Consider the following 23,313-nt stretch of genomic DNA (forward strand, 5'->3'; position numbering starts at 1 on the left):
TCACACTTGGCCAATAAAATTCTATTCTATTCTATTCTATTCTATTCTATTGTAGATCCAGAGAATGAGCAGATTCTGGAGATCAGCTCTTTTGTGGATTGAAGAATGGGGTTTGTAGTCTTCATTCTACATTCGTCACGAAAGTAAAACCCAGATTCTGGATTAGGTTAAAATGAGTTTTTAGCTCTGTTCTGCTTCCACAAATGTCTTGCTGAAGCTTCTTCCTCCCTCATACAGTATTCTATATATATCAATACTGTCAAAAGCTGCTGAAATATGTAAGGTCACAGCATCTAATTTCTGGCCCAGATTATCCTCTAAGGTTACCAAAGCAGTTTCAGGAGCATAGACTAGCCCAGGGGTCTGCAAACTTGGCTCTTTTAAGAATTGTGGACTTCAACTCCCAGAGTTCCTCTGGGAGTTGAAGTCCACAAGTCTTAAATGAGCCAAGTTTGCAGACTCTTGGACTAGCCAAAGCCCAGTTGAAATGGATCCAGACAGCTCATACCATTTGCATGTGTCTGGACCTCTGAGGCCACCACATCCTCTTATCCAGTGTTGGGTTTCAATTTTTTTTACTACCAGTTCTGTGGGTGTGGCTTGGGGGTGTGGCATGGCTTGGTGGGCGTGGCATGGCTTGGGGGTGTGGCTTGGGGCGTGGTAGGGGAAGGATACTGTAAAATCTCCATTCTCACCCCACTCTAAGGGAAGGATACTGCAAAATCCCCATTTCCTCCCGATCAGCTTGGACTCGGGAGGCAGAGAATAGACGGGGGCGGGACCAGTCAGAATTTTTACTACTGGTTCTGTGGGTGTGGCTTGGTGGGTGTGGCAGGGGAAGGATACTGCAAAATCCCCATTTCCTCCCAATCAGCTGGGATTTGGGAGGCAGAAAATAGATGGGGGCAGGGCCAGACAAAATTTTTACTACCGGTTCTCCGAACTACTCAAAATTTCTGCTACTAGTTCTCCAGAACTGGTCAGAACCTGCTGAAACCAACCTTTGCTCTTATCATTTGTCATTTTTCTGTGGAGTCCTTGGTACTCTCTGAGCTTGGTTGCTTTCTTGCAGCCATTTCATTACCAAACTTCATTACCAAAAAGTTTGGCAGTGCACCCCACTCCCTACTAGCACGGATGATGCTACCTAGATTGCTTATTGAAACCTCTGCAAGAAATACAGCCAAGCACAGAGAGCACCGAGGACCTTGCGTTCCAACCCTGAGCTATAAATACTCTCTTCTATCACTATCATTTTTCTCAGGATGGGAACATTTAGAGACTAGCCTGTAATTGGACAGGGGAGGTTTCTTCCTAGCCTGAGTAAGAGCTGGTTATTGCCTCTTTTAGCCAGGAGTGGAGAAGAAAACATTTATCATCAATCATGTTTGCTGCCTATCTACATATTACACAGAGCCAGCAGTATTATTCACAAAAAAATAAAAGAAAATTTCCCAAGGGAACCCTCCAGAAGGTTCAGGCAAAATAAAGAAGGGTAAATGGTAAAAGAGCAGCCCTGAACAACTAAAAATGAAAGTTAAAAGATAAGACGAATGGAAAATGATGGATAAAATACTGTACATTTAAATATGTTTATGAGGAACAAAAATAAAAACTTTTTTGAGGAAAACAAAACAAAACCAGAAGATTCAGGCACCCAGATTGAATTATTTTAGGGGTCCTTGATGATTGCTGAACTTGGTTGTTTTCTTGCAGATGTTTCATAACACAAACTAGGTAACATCTTCTGCACCAAATGTCTATGACGAGTCTTAGTCATCCAGGTCATGGCTGTCTCAAAGGTGCTTTTTCTTTTCTTTTTTTTATAAAAGTTTTTTTTTACATTTTAATAAATAATAATAATAATAATAATAATAATAATAATAATAATAATAATAATAATAATAATAATAATAATAATAATAATAATAATAATAATGACTCAGGGCGGTGAACAGCCAAATAAAATACAAATAGAAACATACACAATATTAAAAACACCCTTAAGAAACTTATTCAATTAGCCAAAAAATTTAAAATAACATTACACCCTATAAAATTCCAGAGATTTAAAACCCATTAAATTCAATTAAAATTAAAAATCAGGCCAGTCCAGCCATACGAAATAAATAGGTTTTAAGTTCGCGGCGAAAGGTCCTAAGGTCAGGTAATTGTCGAAGCCCAAGGGGAAGTTCGTTCCACAGGGTAGGAGTTTGTTTCTCATAAAACATATATAAATGTACAATCTTTTTAACCATTCTTATCACACATATTAACTTTTGATTTCCATATGGGATCATTCTTCATCCTAAAACTTTAAAATACATTCGGAGTTGCTCTTCTACCATTCCATATCTCCCTTCTTCCACAACAACCATTCCTTTCCTTCTCCCCTCTTACCTTTCCCTCCCTTCTTCTATTCTTTTTAACTTTCTTCTTTCCTCCTCTCCTTCCCCTCCTCTCCTTCCCCTTCCTTTCCCCCACTCCTCCCCACTTCCTCTCTTTCTAACCCTCTCTCCTGCTCTTATTTTACCTCCCTTTCTACCTTTCTTTTTCCCTTTCTTCTCTCTCTCTCTCTCTCTCTCTCCCTCCTTTCTCCTCTTCCCTTCCTCCTGTCCCTCTACTCCTCTCTCCCTTCCCTCTCCATTGTTGTATCAAATTTTCAATTCAATATTTTGTCAATATGGTATTCGAGCAACCCCGATCTTATATTTACCCACATTTTCCTTTCAATTTCTTTTCTATTTTGCTGGTTAGACATATATCATCCTTAACGTACATTTATATAGTACCCCTTTTTTCAAGAGCAAAGCAAAGGTGCTTTTTCAAGAGGCGACTGGACTTCGTTTGTCCTTTGAAGACATTCCGTTTCTCATCCAAGAAGCTCCTTCAGCTCTGACTTTCCCCAGAGCTGAAGAAGCTTCTTGGATGAGAAGCGAAACGTCTTCAAAGGAAAACCAGAAAGTTCAGTTGCCTCTTGAAAAAGCACCTTTGGGACATCATTAGTACTTAATTTGGGTAATGCAACATCTGCAAGAAAACAGTCAAGTAGTAGAGAACACTACCACTCTACAAAAAGACCTTAGGGTAGTTAGCTATGTATCAGAATGGTCAAAAAAAATTGGCAACTCCAGATCTCAACCAACAAATGACCTGTCTTACACATTCGCAAAAAAAATATCAGAATACAAAATACAAGCTGGATGGATACGGCCTAACAGATGACCTCTGTCAAAGACATTGGTGTACTCCTCTCAAATGATCTAAGTGCCAGAGCTCACTGTAACAACATTGCTAAAAAAGCATTAAGAGTTGTTAACCTAATCTTGCGTAACTTCTTTTCCAGTAATATTGAATTACAAACTAGAGCATACAAAACTTTTGCCAGACCAATTCTTGAATACAGCTCATCTGTCTGGAACCCGCACTGCATATCGAACATTAATACAATTGAACGAGTCCAGAGATATTTCACAAGAAGAGTCCTCCACTCCTCTGCTCACAACAAAATACCTTACCCCCAGACTTGAAATTTTGGGCTTAGACACCTTAGAACTTCGCCATCTTTGGTCTGACCTAAGCATAGTACATAAAACCATCTGCTACAATGTCCTACCAGCCAATGAATACTTCAGCTTCAACCAAAACAATACAAGAACACACAATAGATCCAAACTAGACCGCAGAAAATACGACTTCAGTAACAGAGTTGTCAATGCCTGGAATGCACTACCCTGACTCTGGTTTCTTCCCCAAATCCCCAAAACCTTAACCTTAGACTGTCTACTGTAGACCTCACCCCATTCCTAAGACATCTGTAAGGGACGTGCATAAGCGCACCAGCGTGCCTACCATCCCTGTCCTAATGTTTTCTTTTATTGGTGTCCTTTACATGTATTTATAATTATGTTTACATTTGTATCTGTCATAAAATACATGCTTGATGAAAATAAATAAATAAAAATAATTAAATAAAATAAATAACTAAGAATCCCCTCATCTCAACCCCCAGCTACAAATATTCTCCTTTATTGAATTATTTCAATTGGTTCTTCAGCTCTGCAGAGGGCTACGTACTTGGCCTTTGCTGTAAAAGAGACTAGTTTGTTTGTGAGAGAAATAAAGTAGCATCATTCTAAAGAGGGCCTGGTAAGCCCACGACATATCGGAAACATAAACCATGAAAAAGTGATTAATGAACACACTGCCAGCTTTCTAGCAAGGAAAGCTGTTTTTAACAGCCTGTGAAATAGTCACCAGGCAGTAGTTGTCTCCCACTGCTTTCCCAAGGCCGTCAATCCCCGGCTTTTCTTCTTTAAACAGAGATTACTGAAAGGGAGAAAATGAGCATGAAAAATACCATTCTGTTCCCTGCTTTTCCACATAATTCTTTTACAAGCCTGCCTAGACAGACCTTGGGAAGTTTTCAGTTTTAAATCCGAATCGTGTGAATCGATGCATTTCCATCCTTATCATTATTCTTAGCAAGTGCCTGTTCTTCATTATTTCCCCCCTCCGTTTTCTACAGTTAATGAAACTTAGATGGGTGGCTTCAAAGATAATAGCAGTGACTGAGAGAGGGATCTTGGAGTCTTAGCGGACAACCAGCTAAATATGAGCCAGTTGTGCGCGGACAACCAGCTAAATATGAGCCAGTTGTGCGCAGCGGCAGCCAAAAAAGCCAACGCAATGGTGTTATTAACCATCAAACCTCAAAAACACACTTTCCCCAAAAGGTTTCCACAATTTTGGCCACTATTGCATCTGATCAATTCAACCTCCCACCCCCAATCTCTAGAACCTCTGAAAAACTTGCTGAGATTGAGGTAGAAAACCACGTTGTATTTTTTTTTACAGGGCGGAAAAACAAAAGCTTTTATGGAACTTCGACGTCCTGCGAAAGAATAGGAAGCATTGTCTGAAAAGACACTCCTGGGTCATGAGAAAGAGGAAACCTCGAAGTGGCAGCTGACCTCAAAGAGGCAGCCCAGTTGAAAAGCACTTTGTTTCCAGCTTGAAAAATCCATTCCGGATCAGAATTTTTTTTTTTTAAGGATTAATCAAAATCTCCTTGAATCTCTCCCCTTATTATTTAGCTATCACAGAGGCTTTTTTTATGCCACCCGCCTCTTGTTGAATCTCTTAGCAACTAATGGGAGCTGTTGTATCTCTGCCAAAAGCTTTTGAATTGCCTTTCTCGCCAAATAAACATGAGAGAAAAGGGGAAAAAAATATTCCTTTTTCTCCCTGGCATTATGCATCCAGCAGCGGATCCGTAAATAATGAAACCACTTTCCCTTACAATCTTCTCACCGCTGAACCACCTCTGTCCTCAATTTTTTTTTCCAAACAGGGATAGCTTTAAAAAAAAATCCTAAACATTAAACACTGAAATTCTAGGATGCAAAACTGTTGTTACAAGAGCCGAGTTGGCACAGTGGTTAGAGTGCAGTACTGCAGGCTACTTCAGCTGACTGCTAGCTGTAGTTCAAATCTCACCAGGCTCAAGGTTGACTCAGCCTTCCATCCTTCCGAGGTGGGTCAAATGAGCCAGATTGTTGGGGGCAAGAGGCTGACTCTGTAAACCGCTTAGAGAGGGATGTAAAAGCACTGTGAAGCGGTATATAAGTCTAGGTTCTATTGTGAAGAAAGGAAGGAAGGACGGACGGACGGACGGAAGGCGTGTTGGTGCAGTGGTTAGAGTGTTATATTGCAGGCTAACTCTGCCCACAGCCAGGAAGTTCGATCCTGACCGGCTCCAGGTTGACTCAGCCTTCCACCCTTCTGAGGTGGGTAACATAAGGACCCAGATTGGGTGGGGGGGAAGAGGCTGACTCTGTACACCACTTAGAGATGACTGTAAAATACTAAGAAGCAGTATATAAGTTTAAGTGCTATTGCCATTGCTTGTAGTGGTATTATTCCTTCCTCCCATTTCCCCCACCGCACCCCTATGGAATAGGCTCGATCCTCACCAGCTCAAGGGCTGGGAAGTGGCTCAACAGGCTAATGCAGTCTGTTATTAACACACAGCTGCCTGCAATTACAATTACTGCAGGCTCGAGTCCCACCAGGCCCAAGGTTGACTCAGCCTTCCATCCTTTATAAGGTAGGTAAAATGAGGACCCAGATTGTTGGCGGGGCAATACAAGTTGACTTTGTATTTAATATACAAATGGATGAGACTATTGCCTTACACAATATAAGCCGCCTTGCACAATATACAGTCTTCGGAGAAGGGCGGGATATAAATTCAAATAATAAAAAAAAAAGGTTGACTCAGCCTTCCATCCTTCCTGGTGGGTAAAATGAGGACCCAAATTGCTAGGGGCAATATGCTGACTTTATACACCACTTAGACAGGACTATAAAGCACTAAGAAGCGGTTTATAAGTCTAGCGGTATATTGCTTGCAGTGGGTATTATTCCTTCCTCCCATGGAGTGACCAGCTCAAAGTCACCTGTTGGACATCCATGACTGAGCGTAGTCTAGAATCAGTGTCTCCTCATTCCTATTCCGATACCTTCACCACTGTACTACACAGAGTGTTGGGTTTAGAGAGAAGAACTGGCTCAAAGTTTTTCAAGGGAATTCCATGATCCTGTGTGGATTTGAACCTGGGCTTCCCTGAAGCCAATGCAGAACTTCATCTATATTACACATTGGGTTTCATATGAGAGACACTGGATCACATAACAAATTAAGTCAGGACACTGGATTACATGTTGAATTAAGTCGTACTGTGGTAAGCCTACTGATGGTCTACTGAATTAAGCACATTTGACTGGATTGGCATAGCCCTCTTCACTGTAATGTGGTTTCTTTGGTTTTGCTTGGTTAGTTGCGTCAACCTAGTCTTAGAAAGACCGTGGGAATCACCAGTGGGAATATGGCCTTTTGAAAATTATGCTTCCTGAGTTTAGCAGATGTCTCTCTTTCTTCCCATTTAAACATCCATCTCCAAATGAGGAAAGCAATTCTGAGTCAGTACCAGCCGCTGCTTTGCTGGCCAAGTTCTCCATAAAGAAGCAATGTATCCATAGATATTACATTTTTAATCCACTGCACGCCAAAAAGAAAAACTCTCATTCATGCAAGACAAACAGTTTTATTGACACATACTAGAACTCCTGGTCACATCAAAGTTACAAATCATCAACAACAACATCTGGTGCAATTCAAGCCCTTGTTGATATGGTTGTGCTTCATTCCCCCTGAAGAAGGGAGCTTCTGAAGTCCTTGAATGGAAATCATCAAGGCTTTTTTTTAAGACTATCTTCGCCACACTACCTGGGAATCAAACAAAACAAAACAAGATCAAACAGACAAGACTGTCCTTATAGAAGGACTTCTTTGCTGCTTTGTTCCCTTTTTCCTTGAAGAACGTCAACAGAAATGCTCAGCCTTTCCATCCATCCAAGCTTTGGGAAAACCGATGGAGATCCCAAGATGGTATACCAACAGATCAGATTGTGTGGGAGCAATCAGAAAGCAAAGCTGGTGTCTCCAGCTACTGGTGTAGCTTCCATTGTAATAATGATGCAGCAAATGCTTCATCTGGGAAGAGAGAAAAAAACAGTCAAATCTTTGATTGGTTGTAGAGGTAAGCATTCATTTATAACCAGTTGATAAAGGCAGGAAAGAACTTTGCCTAGGAAGATGACCATCCCATGAGTGGAAGGATGTCCTAAATAGGATGGACATTCAATGCATGGGTGAATGTTCTAAGGAAAGATACCGTATTTTTCGGAGTGTAAGACATACCAGAGTATGAGACTTATACTTATTTCCTCCCTTAGTTTTTGGGAAGGAAAATAGGAAAAAATCTTCTGCCTACCAGGTATTCATCTGGCAAGCGTCCTTAACCTGGTCAGCTTCAGTACATTAGTTCGCTCACTGGTTTTGAGGTTGGGGCTGAAAAACAGTTTCTAAAGTACAGCTGATCGTCGGAGGGAGCAGCAAAAACAGGCAAAGCACAGAAGATCGCTTCGCTCGTGTTGGGGCTGAAAAACAGCTTCAAAAGCACAGCTCCAGTGACTAAAACAGGTGAAGTGCGGAAGGGATAAGAGAAGGCAGAAGCTGTTCCAGGTAGCCATTTTGGGCACCGTGCGTTGCATTTTCTCATGGTGCCCAAACAATACTCTTGGGGGATGGGTGAGCCACTTAGCTACTCTCAGCATAGGATCAATTTACTTGATCTTAGTAGCCTTTCTCTCTCTCCCTCTTTTTTAAATTTTTTATAAAAAGTTTTTTATTTATAATTCAAATTAAAAAACAATGGACATAGCGTGACATCTCCGGTTTAAACATTTTCATCAACTTTTGTCATATAATTGATACACTTCCTTATCTCTATACATATGTACACTAATTATCACATTTCAAATATGTATATTCTTTCATCCATATAGGTTATATCGATATCTAATTCAATCGTATCTGTCATAACAAATTAGCATAAAACATTTTACTCATCAATGTATCCCAGCATTTCTCCTCCTTTCCAGCCAATAATAAAATTTGTTCCAGATTTCATAATACTCTGATTCATTCTTATCTTTGAGTTCCAAGGTCTATCTGTCCATTTCCGCGCAAATTAATGTTTTAGCTAACACTTCTTCTTCTGTGGGGGTCTCTTTGTTCTTCCATTTTTGTGCAAAAGCTAATCTTGCTGCTGTTAGAATGTGTAACATTAGGTAAATTGCGCTCTTATTGTAATCTTAGTAGTCTTTCTCAAAGATGCTTTTTTTCAAAAGGCAACTGGACTTTCTGTTTTTCGCTTCTCATCCAAGAAGCTGCGTCAACTCTGACTGGATGGTGGGGAATGAAAGGATTTATGTCCTGTTGCCCCTTGCAAAAAAGCACTTTTGGGACTACCATGACCTAGAAGACTGAGAATCTCCGTAGATACTTAAGTCTTTATTATATATGGCTGACCGAGGATACACGGTTCAGAAACTAAAGGTTTCGACCCAGGATTAGCTTGCCAAAACACGTTTCTAAATGACAGACACTCCCAGTTAGTTTGGCCTGATAATCAGGCTTTGGAGACAAATATCAACTTAGCAGGAACAGCTTATCTGCTGTAGCCACCCTGATCCCCGCCTGCATTAAGTTATATAGGTGTCAATATTTCCATCCAGCACAATTTGTGGAATATTGGTAACAAAAGGATGTGTCACAGGACCATTTCAGCCACTCTGAGAAAGGGTGGGGGAAAAGGCTATTAGGAGATGGTTCTGGATTCCTGTTATTGGGATTTTGTTGTCCCTGGAAAAAAACCTACAGATTAAATGGAGAGGAGGCCGAAAAGAAGAGAGAAAAGAGAAGACAGAAGAGAAAAAAGAAAAGGAAAGGAGAGGAGAGGAGGGGAGGGGAGAGGAGAGAAGATCTGGACCTTTCATCTGAATGAAAGAGCTCATATGATTCATTAAGCCCTAATTTAGTTTGATTAATTTTGGCTTAGCGTATTGCTAAACGTGGCTTGCTCTCAATGCAGCAGTAAATATATACAGTTAAGCAGCCCATGCTTAATATGAGGTATGAACGCAGTCTAGAGAGAAGGAAGAGAGGAAAAAAAGTCTGAATGAAAGAAGGGATGCCCAACAGTTGGATGCCAAAGTTTAGCAGCAAATTCCAGGATTCTGAAGACGACACAACCTCTCATCTCTGTTGTGGAACAGGAAATTGGCTTGTCGTTTGTCTATCCATCTGGCAACCCGCAATGTTCGTCCACATTCCATAATATTCGGAAATGGGAGTAGTGGGCAAAAAGGGTGGGGCAGAAACGGGGACACAGAACGGACAACTATAGACGAGTTGGAGAGGAGATATCCAGATCTGCAGTTACAGTAACTGAATTCTTTGCAACAGTCTATGTGACTCCGTGTGGCATCAGGAAGGGCATCCGGCCTGCAAGCGCTCAGCTCCATCCAGTCACCTCAACTCTACCTCGAATTAAGGGATTACAGCGTCATAAAAAGGAGAGTTTTAATCTATGCAGCAAGCTGTTGAGTCTTGTGACTAGTTAGAGGCATATTTGATTCAAAAGAGCATTTTATGAGATGGCAACGCCCTCAGCACCCGTGGCGTTCATTTGACTCAAAGCCTCAGGACTGGCAGTTATGCAAAATGCAGGAGTAGCTGACTCTTGAAGAGCTTCACAAATTGAGCTCACAAGGGAACACGTGCAGCTCACAAACATTAGACTGTCATCTTTGGCCTGTTTTCAAAACTTCTCCTTCAAAATGACCCTCCCTTTCCAACAGAATAACCAGAGGAAAAACTAATGCTTAACAACTAAGGTGCAATCAAACTATCGGCTTTCAGAGTTTTAAGGGATTTGAGAACGATTCTGGCAATGACTTAATGCAGAGGAGGAAAATATATATATGTAACTTGCTGCTACAGAAATGGTATAAAGGAATTCCATATTCAGCCACCGTAGAGGAATTTAGCTCCAGCTTTGAGAAAGAGGAAACATAAGAAAGAGACTTGGACCAGCTCCAACTCCGCCTTGCTGTTCTTCAAAAAGGGCAGGGATGTTTTTAAAGATTCTGTTCATATAACCTGCAATAACAAAGTACGGGTGACCAGCTTAGTGACCAGTGTCTGGACCCATGACACAGTCACCAAGTGGAAAACCAGAGGATAAATACATGCCAGTTTTCAAGTGCCTTTAATTTTGATCACATGACCAGGGAATGCTGTGTGAGAACTGATTGTAAATCACTTTTTGGAGTGCCATTCTAACTTTGAATGAGTGATTGGTTATTCCAGAATCTGGTTTGTAGGCCTTTACCAAGTTAGGTAAGATAAAGGTTTCCCTCGCACATACGTGCTAGTTGTTCCCAACTCTAGTGGGCGGTGCTCATCTCCATTTCAAAGCCGAAGAGCCAGTGCTGTCCGAAGAGGTCTCCATGGTCATGTGGCCGGCATGACTAAACACCAAAGGTGCACAGAACGCTGTTGCCTTCCCACCAAAGGTGGTCCCTATTTTTCTACTTGCATTTTTGACGTGCTTTTGAACTGTTAGATTGGCAGAAGCTGGGACAAGTAACGGGAGCTCACCTCGTTAGGCGGTACTAGGGATTCGAACCGCTGAACTAGCCGACCTTTCGATCGACAAGCTCAGAGTCTTAGCCAACTGAGCAACCGCGTCCCTCTTATAACAAGGCAGAAGACTCCAAACAAAAGCAAATGTCTTCAAAATCAAGACACTGGCTATTCAGAAGACCTTCTTGATCTGAGCCAAGATGAAAAAGATCTCTGGAAATCCAAATGCAAGAACAAAGAAATCTCACCAGCCAAAAAAGTTATAAGAGGCCGGAGTATCTGAGAACAATACATGCATTGTCTACTCTAAAGGGATTTCCCAGGGGAAAATACTAGCTGTTGGAGGGGGGGGAGGAGGAGGAAACGGCTCGGGCCTTTATTTCAGTTCTAAAAATCCGTTAGTGCCGTCTCAAAATCTATTCCCAAAGCATTGGCTACGGATGTATTTGGCTTGCAGTTTTGGCATTTAGATGGCACCTGCGTGACAGACATATAAATTTTATTTCCACCGTGAATGCAAATCTTTAAAGGGCTCTGTAAACGGAGCTTGAAAATGGACTTTTTCCCACACATTGCAAAAGTAATTAACGGTTGAACGACAAGCTCACAGACGCCTGGGCTGCTGGAAGCAGGATCTGGGAGCTGGGGGAAAAGTGTGACGGCCGAGATGAGCTAGAATTTGGAAAAGCAGTTATTAGCAGCCAAGAATATCTGAATACGTCCAGCGAGAACACAGGGCAGTGTCATTGCGCAGTAGGGGTGCTGCTTTTGTTTTGTGTTTGTACTCAGACAGGACTCCATCCTTTGCAGACAGACAAAAGAAGGCAATCTTGACACATACAGTAAGCAAAGCCAAAATCAAATCTACTGCAGCGTATTGTAAATCTAGCCACACAATTACTGGAGCGCCTGTTCTATCTCTAGCAATAAAAGAATTTGTCTAGGAGCTGGGCTCCACTACAAATATGATCCATTTTTAAGGTGCTCTTGGGACTAAACTAAAGAGACAAGCTTTTTTCACGGCACCATTGCCTCTCTGTATCTTCAGCTGGAGCTACACATAGATGTAATGAGCTTGTATGTGGGGAACGGACCATGGGAAATTGGGCTCAGTCTTAGGAATGGCCAGATAAGGGACAGCATAGCCCTCAGATGGATAAATGAGTGGGGCAAAAAGCTCAAAAGAGACCCTCCCTAATTTCTCAAGTGTATAGGGGACAGAGGGAGGAGTGGCATGGTGGCCTAAGGTGGAGCTTTCATTTCACAATAAGGAGGCTGCGAGTTTGATCCTAGGTATGGGCATAAATTTCTCTCTCTGGGCACAATGAGTGATTATTTGCTGTGAACCCTGCATGGGCATCAGGAAGGGCATCTGGTCAGTAAATGTTCAGCTCCATTCAGTTCCCCCAAATCCATCCCGATGTAAGGGATTACAGGGTCATTAAAATTTTAAAAAAGGAGATGGGGAGTATTGTACTTTCAGACTTGAAAGGTTCTATTCAAGTACCCTTCCAATAAAGCAGATATAGCTCAAGTGGTCTTGTTTTCTGTCTGGTCCACCTGGTAAGGCTGAGAACAGGTTTGCCATCCTTCTCAGTATCAGTATTTAAAGAACTCTGTAAGCAGACAGGAAGGCAGTAAGTGGAGATTGCGGTTGTGTCCATGGAAAGACACATCACCTAAGAGTGGTACAGTGGTTAGAATACAGTATTGCAGGCTAATTCTGCTGACTGTCAGGAGTTCGATTCTGAACGGCTCAAGGTTGACGCAGCCTTCCATCCTTCCGAGGTCGCTAAAATGAGGACCCAGATTGTTGGGGGCAAATATGCTGACTCTGTAAACTGCTTAGAGAGGTCTGTAAAGCACTATGAAGCGGTATATAAATCTAAGTGTTATTGCTCTTTCTTAAGGCCAGGCCTTATCAACCTTTTCTGGACCTAATGATCTTTTCGTTGGTCCAGACGTTTAACTTCCAGTCTATTTTTATTGTTGCCCAGATGATTTTAAGCACCATATTTTTTTATTTGTTGCTTTAAGTCTTTCTCTTGACATAGGATGGTCCTTCACCCTTAAAATCTGGAGTCTGCTAAATTAAAAAAAAAAAAATCTAAGCAAAGTTCAAGAGTATCAAATACACTTCACCCCCACCCACCCAAAAATTCTTTTCTCAGATCTTCTATACTTGTGAACTGGAGGCGTTTCCACCTTAAAAGGGCTTTCCTGCAAAAAAAAAAAAAACCAACACAAAACAAACAAACAAACAAACAAACAGGTGAGTCTTAAGTCGAACTTTCCTGAAGAAATCTTACCTCTTGTGCTCCATTGTAACCAGTGCTCCTGTGTGTCAGGCCGGTAAATGTTTCCATGTGCTAACAAAAGCCGTGGGGATGAGGGAATAAGGCACTGTGGTGATACAGTTCCAGGTGTCTAAAGCGGGGTCATAACAATCCAACGTTTTGCATCTCTGCGTCCCAAAGTAGCCTCCAACCACGTACAGCTTGTTTCCTGAAGCCAACGCATGGCAGGACATCCGCTTAGCTGTCATGTCTCCAATGCGGGTCCACTGATCCGTTTCACAGTTAAAACGGTAAGCAGACGCTGCAGTGTATTCCGTGTCTCCCCCCATGATAAAAATCTGGCTACCCAAGACAGCAGCTGCCGTGTAACGCCAGGGTTGGGGGCACTCGGCTTTGATAGTCCAACGGTTCTCGGTCGGATCATAGCACTGGACTTTGGGCACCAAATCCCGGTGAACGCTGGTCCCACCAAAAACATAAAGCTTGAGCCGGGCGCTCACCACTGCAGCATTGCTGACACCATTCCTCAGGGGAGCGATCATGGTCCATTTACAGACAACGGGATCGTATTTCTCCCCCTGCTTCAGCGAAATCGAAGGAGAAGCAGGAAAAACACCTGTCACTGAGGTGTGACCGCCAACTACATAGAGGCAGTTCTCGAGCTCGGCTGAACCGTGTCCAAACCGAGCGATCAGCATGGGGACAGCTTTGGACCACTCTTCGTTGACTGTGTCATAGACCCAGACATCCTTGGACACCCCGTTTTCTGAGCCTCTCCCTCCGGTGATGTAAACTTTGCAGCCAATGGCACATGCGCTGAACTCTTTCCGTGGGCTGGGCAGGTCTGATTTAGGGATGATCTCTTTGGCTTTGTGGTCGACTTGGTAGACTTTGTCACACATGAATGTCTGCCCGCCTAAGATGAGCAACGTGTGCCCGGCTTTGCGGGGCTTGGCGCAAAGACTGGTGACCACCCCATCGTTCTGCAGGATTTTCTTCTTGCACCAAAGAGCTTCTCCCATGATTTCCTTGTTTGCCTCTTCTGTGGTGATCAGCTCCTCGTAGGCAATGGCTTCTTTGAGGCATTCAGAAGGCAACAATGCCAACCGCACGTTCTTTAGAAGCTCCGGGAGAAAAGGCTTCCTTTTGTCCAAGTCGTATTTTACCCAACGGATAACTGCCTTGAAGACTTTCTCCTCCTCCTCAATTTCTAGCTCATCGCTGGAAATCAAGTTCAGCAGCATATCCTTGGAGAGGTTGTTAAATTCATCAGTCCTGTGGATTGTCTCAAAGTTGACCAAGCACATCCTCCAAGAGAACTCGTAAAGCCTCTTGCACTGGTGAGCATCTGACAGGACCATCATCCCCAAGCAATTGGAAGGATAAAGGTTCTTCTCGAGGAATTCTGCAGCTGCATCTCGGACGTCATGAAACTGCAACATGTCTCCGGCTTCCAGGAGGGACTCTGCATTCTCCTCGTTGATGATGATCTTGGATGAGTAAGCATAGTCCAGCAGCAGCTCCAACACCTCTGGATGGAGGCTGTCATGGAAATTGACTTCATCCCCTAAACTCTCGCGAAGGCCGTTGCTGAACATGGCTTCAAAATATCGACTGGAAGCAGCTAACACCGCTCGGTGGCACGAAAAGGTTTTGTCCCCTGCAGAGAGTGTAACATCTGTGAACATGCAGTGCTTTCTCATAGTATTGAGGTGAGACAAGACACAGTCTGAATGAGAGGCTTTGTGGAAGAGCAAGATATTCATTGAGCCGGTGCTGGTCCTGGATTTACGGTTCTCATGGACACTGACTGACATGACTACTGGAGCATGACCTGTGGGAACAAGAAACATCCTTATTTTCAAATAATCGTGGTTGAGAAAACCAAACACAGTGGGGTTTAACACTGGGGAGACTCAGGGTGAAATCTGGCGTGACCTTGTGCTTAGTCATAATTCTCAGCCAAGTATACATACGAGAGGATTGGACTAGAAGTCCTCCAAGGTCCCGTCCAACTCTGTTATTCTATTCTATTCTATTCTATTCTATTCTATTCTATTCTATTCTATTCTATTCTATTCTATTCTATTCTATCCCTATTCCTATTCTATTTCTGATATATATTGGCAGTTTTATTACATGAACTAAATATTAAAGTTAAAAAGATGTTATTATACACCATATAGAGTTCGTTAGAATAAAGATGGGATAATAAAGAGTTTACTGTATAATCATCATTTCTGTCAACTGCCCAGAGTTACTTAAGATAGGCATTATTAAGGGTAAATTGATTCCCCTGCACATATATGCTAGTCATTCCCGACTCTAGTTTCAAAGCCCATCTCTGTTTCAAAGTCGAAGAGCCAGCGCTGTCCGAAGACGTCTCTGTGGTCATGTGGCCGGCATGACTAAAAGCCAAGGTGCATGGAACAGTTCCCTTCCCACCAAAGGTGGTCCCTATTTTTCTACTTGCATTTTTTTTATGTGCTTTCCAACTGCTAGGTTTGCAGAAGCTGAGACAAATAACGGGAGCTCACCCCGTTACGCGGAACTAGGGATTCAAACCGCTGAACTGCCGACCTTTCGATCGACAAGCTCAGCGTCTTAGCCACTGAGCCAGGCATTATTAAGGTAGCATTATTGTATAAATTCACTAGACTGCGTTAAGGGAGTCTAGGGAGGGAGAGGGAGAGAATAAAGATCACATAAAGTATTAGTACCGCTTTACGAGGCCTTGTACATAATGTAAAAAAGATGCTGAGACTCTGGAAGGAGTGCAGAGAAGAGCAACAAGGATGATTAGGGAGCTGGAGGCTAAAACATAAAGAACGGTTGCAGGAACTGGGTATGTCTAGTTTGATGAAAAGAAGGACTAGGGGTGACATGATAGCAGTCTTCCAATATTTGAGGAGCTGCCACAAAGAAGAGGGAGTCAAGCTATTTTTCAAAGCACCAGAAGGCAAGACAGGAAAGAATGGATGGAAACTATTCAAGGAGAGAAGCAATCTAGAACCAAGGAGAAATTTTCTGATGGTAAAAACAGTTAACAACCAGTGAAAACAATGAGTGGAACAGCTTGCCTTCAGAAGTTCTGGGTGCTCCATCACTGGAGGATTGGACAGCCACTTGTCTGAAATTATATAGGCTCCCTACTTGAGCAAGGGGTTGGATTAGAAGACTTCCAAGGTCCCTTCCAACTCTTGTTATTCTATGACTAAAAGGGAAAGCCATATAAAGCTTTTTATCATCTGAAACAATAAAATGCTGTCCCTAAAATTTAAGTAAGGCAGTGATGGCTAATCTTTTCGGCACAGAGTGCCAAAAAGGGAGTGCGCCCACGCGTGAAACCAAATGCTGAAAAGGGAGCACTTTGCACCTGTGCATGCTTATCAGGGCCGCAACCAGGAAGAGGAGCTGCCCAGGAGGCATCCATGTGTCAGATAAGGTACTGTTGTGTCTGCGCCCCCCGAGCCGGAACTGCTGCCAGAAAGTGACTTGGACGGTGAGGAGAAAGGGCCGTCAGGATTTACCCCGGGAGCACCGGCTTCCCTGGCTCAGCTCCAGGAGCCAGAAGCAGGCCAGGTGGAGGAGGGAACAACAGAAGCAAGGGTGGGGCAGGCCCAGGAAGTGCTGAGTCATGGAGCCACACCCCACAGGATATAAAAGACAGCGAGAACTGCTGTGTCTCTTTGTAACAGGCAAATCACTGATTAAGAGCTGAAGTTTGTTTCTGGGTGACTCACCAGCGTCGTGGAAGATAACGGGGGCTCTTGGCAGACGCTGGCTATTCTGCTGCCAGAGCTGATAGTGCCGGCTAATTAAGCCATCACTCGGATGGAGGCGAGGGAGGACACAACAGGTACTACACACTGGCAAGCAAGTCTTCTGGTTACTGCCGCGCATGCGCATGTGTTGATCAGCTGGCCAATACGCATGCTCATGCCAGAAAACAGAAGACCAGTTTTCTGGTTTCCAGCACTGCTGCACAAAGGCCAGTTGATTGTCATGTGCGCATGCATGCCACAAACCCAGAAGAGGAATGGGCGATGCCATGCGTGCCAGGCGACATGGCTCCGTGTGCCACTTCGGGCATGCGTGCCATAAGTTCGCCATCACGAATCTAAGGAAATATCCAGGATTACCAATAAGTGGGAATAATAAAGATACGAGTATCTTGAAATACCTTTGATCATTTCTAATAGCCAGTCAACAGTCAAAGAGGTGCCTAATGTAATAATGGATAAAATAAGCTCTTGATCTAATCATGGCCGAAGACTGAATAAAAAACAAGATTGTGCTTTAACAAGATAAATTGTGCTTTAATTTTTTTTTTAAAATTGCTCCAAGGACTTTCCCAAGTCTTCCTCTGTATCTCTTGCTGAATCACCACCCTAAAAATCAAGATTAGATTATTTGCTGGTGTGCCTTCTCTATTCTCTCCATTTCTCCTGGATGCCAAATCACAGCCTTCTGCCAGCTTCCCTAATCCCATCTCCATTTCCGTTCTCCCCCACAAACACAACATTGTCCATGTTGCTGTAATTCATGTTTGTGCCAAGCAACCATTACATTTTGAAACAAAACAAAACAAAATTTAAGATCCTCGTTTTAAGCTTCAGGCCAAACTTCCTTCTGTCAACTCGCAAAGCTTTCCTGATCCGCTCCCGAGTTACCACAGGCAGGGGGATGGGAAATCATGCCTCGCAGCTGCACCAAGGAATTCACACCCCAGTCAAAACACATCCTAGCCATCCAAAGTCAAGGCCATCTCCACAGAGACCTGCAATGGCCGGAGGGAGTGACTTCTATGACCCACAAAATTGCTTCATTGGGGAATGTGACACACCTTGGGAGAAGGGGTCAATAGAGTCAGAGGCAAGGAGCAAACTGGGTGAAGTCAGAGATGGCTTCACTTAGTTTGTGCCGACATGGTGCTCCTAATAAACAACTGGATTTTTCTTGCTAAGTGGCTTGGAGCTCCTGCTTTTATTAGGGCATCAGTTGGAACCTTGACATCTTGTTGGTTAATGCATCTGGTTTTCCATTCACCATCACGATCTATGACTATCATTAAGTATTGTACCTTATGATTCTTGATGAACGTATCTTTTCTTTTATGTACACTGAGAGCCTATGCACCAAGACAAATTCCTTGTGTGTTCAATCACACTTGGCCAATTTTAAAAAATGTATTCTATTCTATTTCTTGCTAGCTTATTTTTATTTTTCTTAATGGTGGTGGGGTTTTTTTTATATCAATTTTATATTTTTAAAAATAAATAAGAAAAAGATGGAAGAGAGAGCTTCAACCTTAGAGAGCAAAATTTGTGGTGGCTGCCATCTGCTAGGGCTAGCTATATTTGAGAGATTGGAGGCTGAGAGACTGGATGAAGAAAAACTCTAAAAAGCTGTCCATTATTCTGTTCCCAGGAGAAAGTTCAAATGAACCATGGCATCAATTTGAGCACTCCAGAACTGCAGACTGAGCCTGTGGTTAGAGCATTTCATGACTGCAGACTGATCTTCCGTGATTAGAGCAGTCCATGACTGCAGATTGTGTTACCCTGCTTGTTAGTATAATTAATAGCTGATGTTAAAACCTGCATTTGTATGCATTCAAGGCTTATTTTGTAACTCCTATTACACTCAGCAAGGTTTATTTTTAAGCCAATGTCTACACTGTAGAGGTGGAACAATGAACCAGGAAGCGAAGCACTCCCTTCTGTTTAAATTTTGCTTCTGGGACGAATTACTTAAACTATTCTTGCTCAGACAATTCTGTTTTTTCTGGAGGATCTAGTTGTATTGTATTATCCACCGAGTTGTTTTAAGGCTTTCAGCTAAACCAGGCATGTCCAACCCATGACCCGTTTGTGGCTCTGGAGAGCCAGTAAGGTGGACCCACAAGATCATTAATAAAAATATAGAAAAATAAAGGAAGTTATTTTATATATATTAATTATATTATATATTCTACATAGGGGAGTGACATGATAGCAGTCTTCCAATATCTCAGGAGCTGCCACAAAGAAGAGGGAGTCCAGCTATTCTCCAAAGCACCAGAAGGCAGGACAAGAAGCAATGGGTGGAAACTAACCAAGGAGAGAAGCAATCTGGAACTAAGGAGGAATCTCCAGGCAGTGAGAACAATTAGCCAGTGGAACGACTTGCCTCCAGAAGTTATGGGTGCTCCAACACTGGAGGTTTTTAAGAAGAGATTGGACAAAAATGTTTAAAGATAAATCAGCTAAATGTTTGAAATGCCATCAGACACCAGGATCGAATTATCATATGTGGTGGACATGTCCAGAAGCAAGAAATTATTGGATTAAAATTAAAACATTGTTAGAAGAAACAACATATAGATGTAAAACCGGAACTGCTCCTATTGGGTATCCTATCAGAGAAATTTAGTAAAGAAAATATATATTTGATTATACAGGTAATAACTGCAGCAAGGATAGTATTTGCGCAGAAATGGAAAGCAGAGAAAATCCCTACAGAGGGGAAAGCAGTCAAGAAAATATTGGATTGTGCAGAAATGAATAGATTGACTTTGACAATTAAAGAAAGAGAGGAATCTGAATGCTTTATGATATGGGAGCAATTTTATCATTGGTTAGAGAAGGTATCTATATCTATATCTATATCTATATCTCTATCTATCTCTATCTATCTATCTATCTATCTATCTATCTATCTATCTATCTATCTATCTATCTATCTATCTAGGTCTTTGGTTATTCAGGTTTTCTCCCGCGTAAAATTGGAAGTGTCTTGGCGGCGTTTTGACGAAGTCTCATTCGTCATCTTCAGGCTTCAGCTTCGTGCTTCTGGGAGCAATGAAGCACGAAGCTGAAGCCTGAAGATGACGAATGAGACTTCGTCGAAACGTCGCCAAGACACTTCCAATTTTACGCGGGAGAAAACCCGAATAACCAAAGATCTATATACAAACACCCGCGAAAACCTCAGAAAACATATATATATATATATATATATATATATATATATATATATATATATATCTCCATCCATCCATCCATCCAATGGTAACATAATGAAACAAGGGAAGAAGAAAGAAGAGAGAGAAGATTGATAAATGTATTAATAGTAAAGCAAGAAATGTGGGAGAAATGTTACAATAAATGAAATATTATGAAATGATTCATATTGGAGGAACAAGAAGACACAAAGGATGTACTCAGATGAAACACTGAATGATTGATTATGTACTGTATGTATGTTTGTCCATAAAATTAAAAAAATATTCAAAAAAAAAGAGAGATTGGACAACCACTTGTCTAGAACAGGGGTCTCCAATCTTGGCAACTTTAAGACTTGTGGACTTCAACTCCCAGAGTTCCTCAGCCAGCAAAGCTGGTTGAGCAACTCTGGGAGTTGAAGTCCACAAGTCTTAAAGTTGCCAAGGTTGGAGATCCCTGGTCTAGAATGTTATTGGGTTTCCTGCCTGAGCAGGGGTTGGAGTAGGAGACCTCCAAGGTAGGTCCCTTCCAACTTTGTTATTCTATTACCTGTGGCCCAAAATAACTTCCTTTCATTCAATGCAGTCCAGACAAGCCAAAAGGTTGGATACACCTGCACTAAACTATGGAGGTGAATTGCTTTGAATGTATGAAATCACTCAGTGAACATTACAGGATTGTTCTACGGGTCTGATATTTAAAGACTGCATTTATTTCCATACAGTACTAGTCTACAAGAACAACTGTGTAGCAGCAAATATTTTTCGTAGATTGATTTGCCTTTAACTAAAAGAATAACTCTGTTTTCATTAAAACATAATACTTCAGCAATGTAGGTAGTCCTAGACTTACAAGCATTTGTTTAATCGCTGTTCGAAGTTACAACAGCACTGAAAAAAGTCACGTATGACCATTTTCCACATTTATGACCGTTGCAGCATCCCCATGGTTGCAGGTTCAAAAGTCAGATGCTTAGCGACCGATACATATTTACTTATGTATTTATATTATGTAAATATATTTACATTTATGATGGTCGCAGTATCCCGAAGTCACGTGATCCCGTTTTGCGACCTTCTGACAAGCAAAGTCAATGGGGAAACCGGATTCACTTAACAACCATGTTACAAATTTAACAACCACAGGCACTCTTCTTAACAACAGTGGCAAGGGAGGTCGTAAAAGGGGGCAAAGCTCACTTCACAAATGTCTCGCTTAGCAACATAAACGTTGGGCTAAACTTTGATCATAATGAATGGCTAGGAATGCCTGCGGTAGCATCATCTATTGCTATTTTTCAAATCCAACCACGGGTTTCAAGCACAGGCCATTTAATCTGGAGACTTTACAGAAGCCCAAAAAGTAAACTTAAAAAAAAACCCAAACACAACAAAAACGAATAAAAACCTTCAGCATTCCCTCAATTGCCCTATTTAAAGAACTGCCTGCATTACAGAATCATGTTTCAGTGGGTAGAGACAGCAATCTGTGCACAGAAATGGGCATTATCGTCGGCAAGAGCAGAAGCGTGCTGAGCTTGAGTTTTTACTTTGTATTTTATAAATTTTTTACTATTTATCAAATAAATAATTCATTTTACAGTAGACATAAAAGGCAGAATTTATCTATGTAAGGTATTGACTGCTTCAACCCCAAGAGACTCTAGAAAGTGTAGAAAAAGATAAAACACAACAAAATAGTGCATCATCACCATCATCATCATCACACAATAAACTGCCAACTATTCTGGTGCTGTTGACTCTATTTAAGCAACAGCTATTCTATAGGACAGTGTTGGTGAAACTTTTGGGCAGCGCGTGCTGAAATGGGAGAACACGCCTACACGGGGGAGGGGGGGGATATCGGAAACTGGAAGAACAGCTCCCCGGCATGCATTTGCACGCCAGGAAGCTTCTGGTTTCTGGCGCGCACATGCGTGCCAGTCACCTCGTCTTCCGGTTTCTTGGTGCGCATGTGCGCACAAACACCAGCTGGCCGGCATGCAGGTGCGCGCCCGAACCCGGAAGAGCAATGGGTGATGGCTGGAGTGCCCGGAGAGAAGGCTCTGCATGCCAATTCCGGCACGCGTGCCATCACGGCTATAGAAGACCCTCATTAAAAACACACTAATCAGCCCCTTTCTATCATCTCGTGAAATAGAAAGGGACCTTCAGCAAATATTTCTTAGTCACCTATTAATAGAAGCACTCCTTCAATCTTGGTTTCACATTATAACAGTTGCAGAACTCAAAGACTTGGTTCACTCCATGGGAAGACGTTGTAAGGCCATAATTCACGCTAAAGGTTACCCAGCTAAGTGTTAGCTGACAGAGTTTTAATTTTTGTATATCTCGTTTTTTTACGTGTTTCACTTTTCTTCTTTATACTGTAACTGCTATTCTAATAGCAAATCCTTCATAAAAGTTATTGCATTACATTCTTGATTCGATTATCTTTCCATTGATATATAATTTTATGGTACTACTACTACAAAAAAAGTGGTTACTAGCTAGTTTTAGAAAATACTCCTGATATTAATCCAGTTTTGTGGTTTTATTGTCTTGTTTGCTACCTGCAGGTCAAAGCACCTTCTGGATAATGAGGGCAATGGGACATTTCCAAGGCAGCTTGGGTCTCTCAGGTGAGCAAGGAGAGGGGGGAGCCAGAGGGAATGCAGAAGGATGCTGACCGAGGAATTCTGGGAATTGAAGTCCACAAGACTTAAAGTTGCCAAGGTTGGAGATCCCTGGATCTAGACAACATCAGCTCTCTTGTTGCCAAAGTTTTTATGGCAAGTAAAACTCTGCCCTGAGAGATTTATCTCTGGAAAAACAGACAAATCTACAAGACAGGATAGTTCTTGCTTTTTACCTTTTCACTTCTTGCAGTCCTTCCTAATCCAATCATCTTAAGTGACATCATCTAATCTAATCACAACCTGCTGGCCTCTCATCCCTGGGTTATGGAAAATGTT

General features: G+C 42.2%; 1 protein-coding gene across 1 annotated transcript in view; it reads right to left on the reverse strand.

Moving 5' to 3' along the window:
- Positions 1–7,079: 7,079 nt before the first annotated feature.
- The window catches only part of KLHL25 (kelch like family member 25), a 32,445-nt gene continuing 16,211 nt past the window's right edge, over positions 7,080–23,313 (reverse strand). The window contains exons 2-3 of the mRNA XM_058156732.1: positions 13,366–15,187; positions 7,080–7,558 (exon numbers count right to left, since the gene is read on the reverse strand). Of these exons, the coding sequence (XP_058012715.1) occupies positions 13,401–15,170 (1,770 nt within the window). The 5' untranslated portion in view covers positions 15,171–15,187 and the 3' untranslated portion in view covers positions 7,080–7,558; positions 13,366–13,400. The remainder of the gene's footprint in view (positions 7,559–13,365; positions 15,188–23,313) is intronic.

Source organism: Ahaetulla prasina, chromosome 13, assembly GCF_028640845.1.
Source record: "Ahaetulla prasina isolate Xishuangbanna chromosome 13, ASM2864084v1, whole genome shotgun sequence".
Lineage (NCBI taxonomy): Eukaryota > Metazoa > Chordata > Lepidosauria > Squamata > Colubridae > Ahaetulla > Ahaetulla prasina.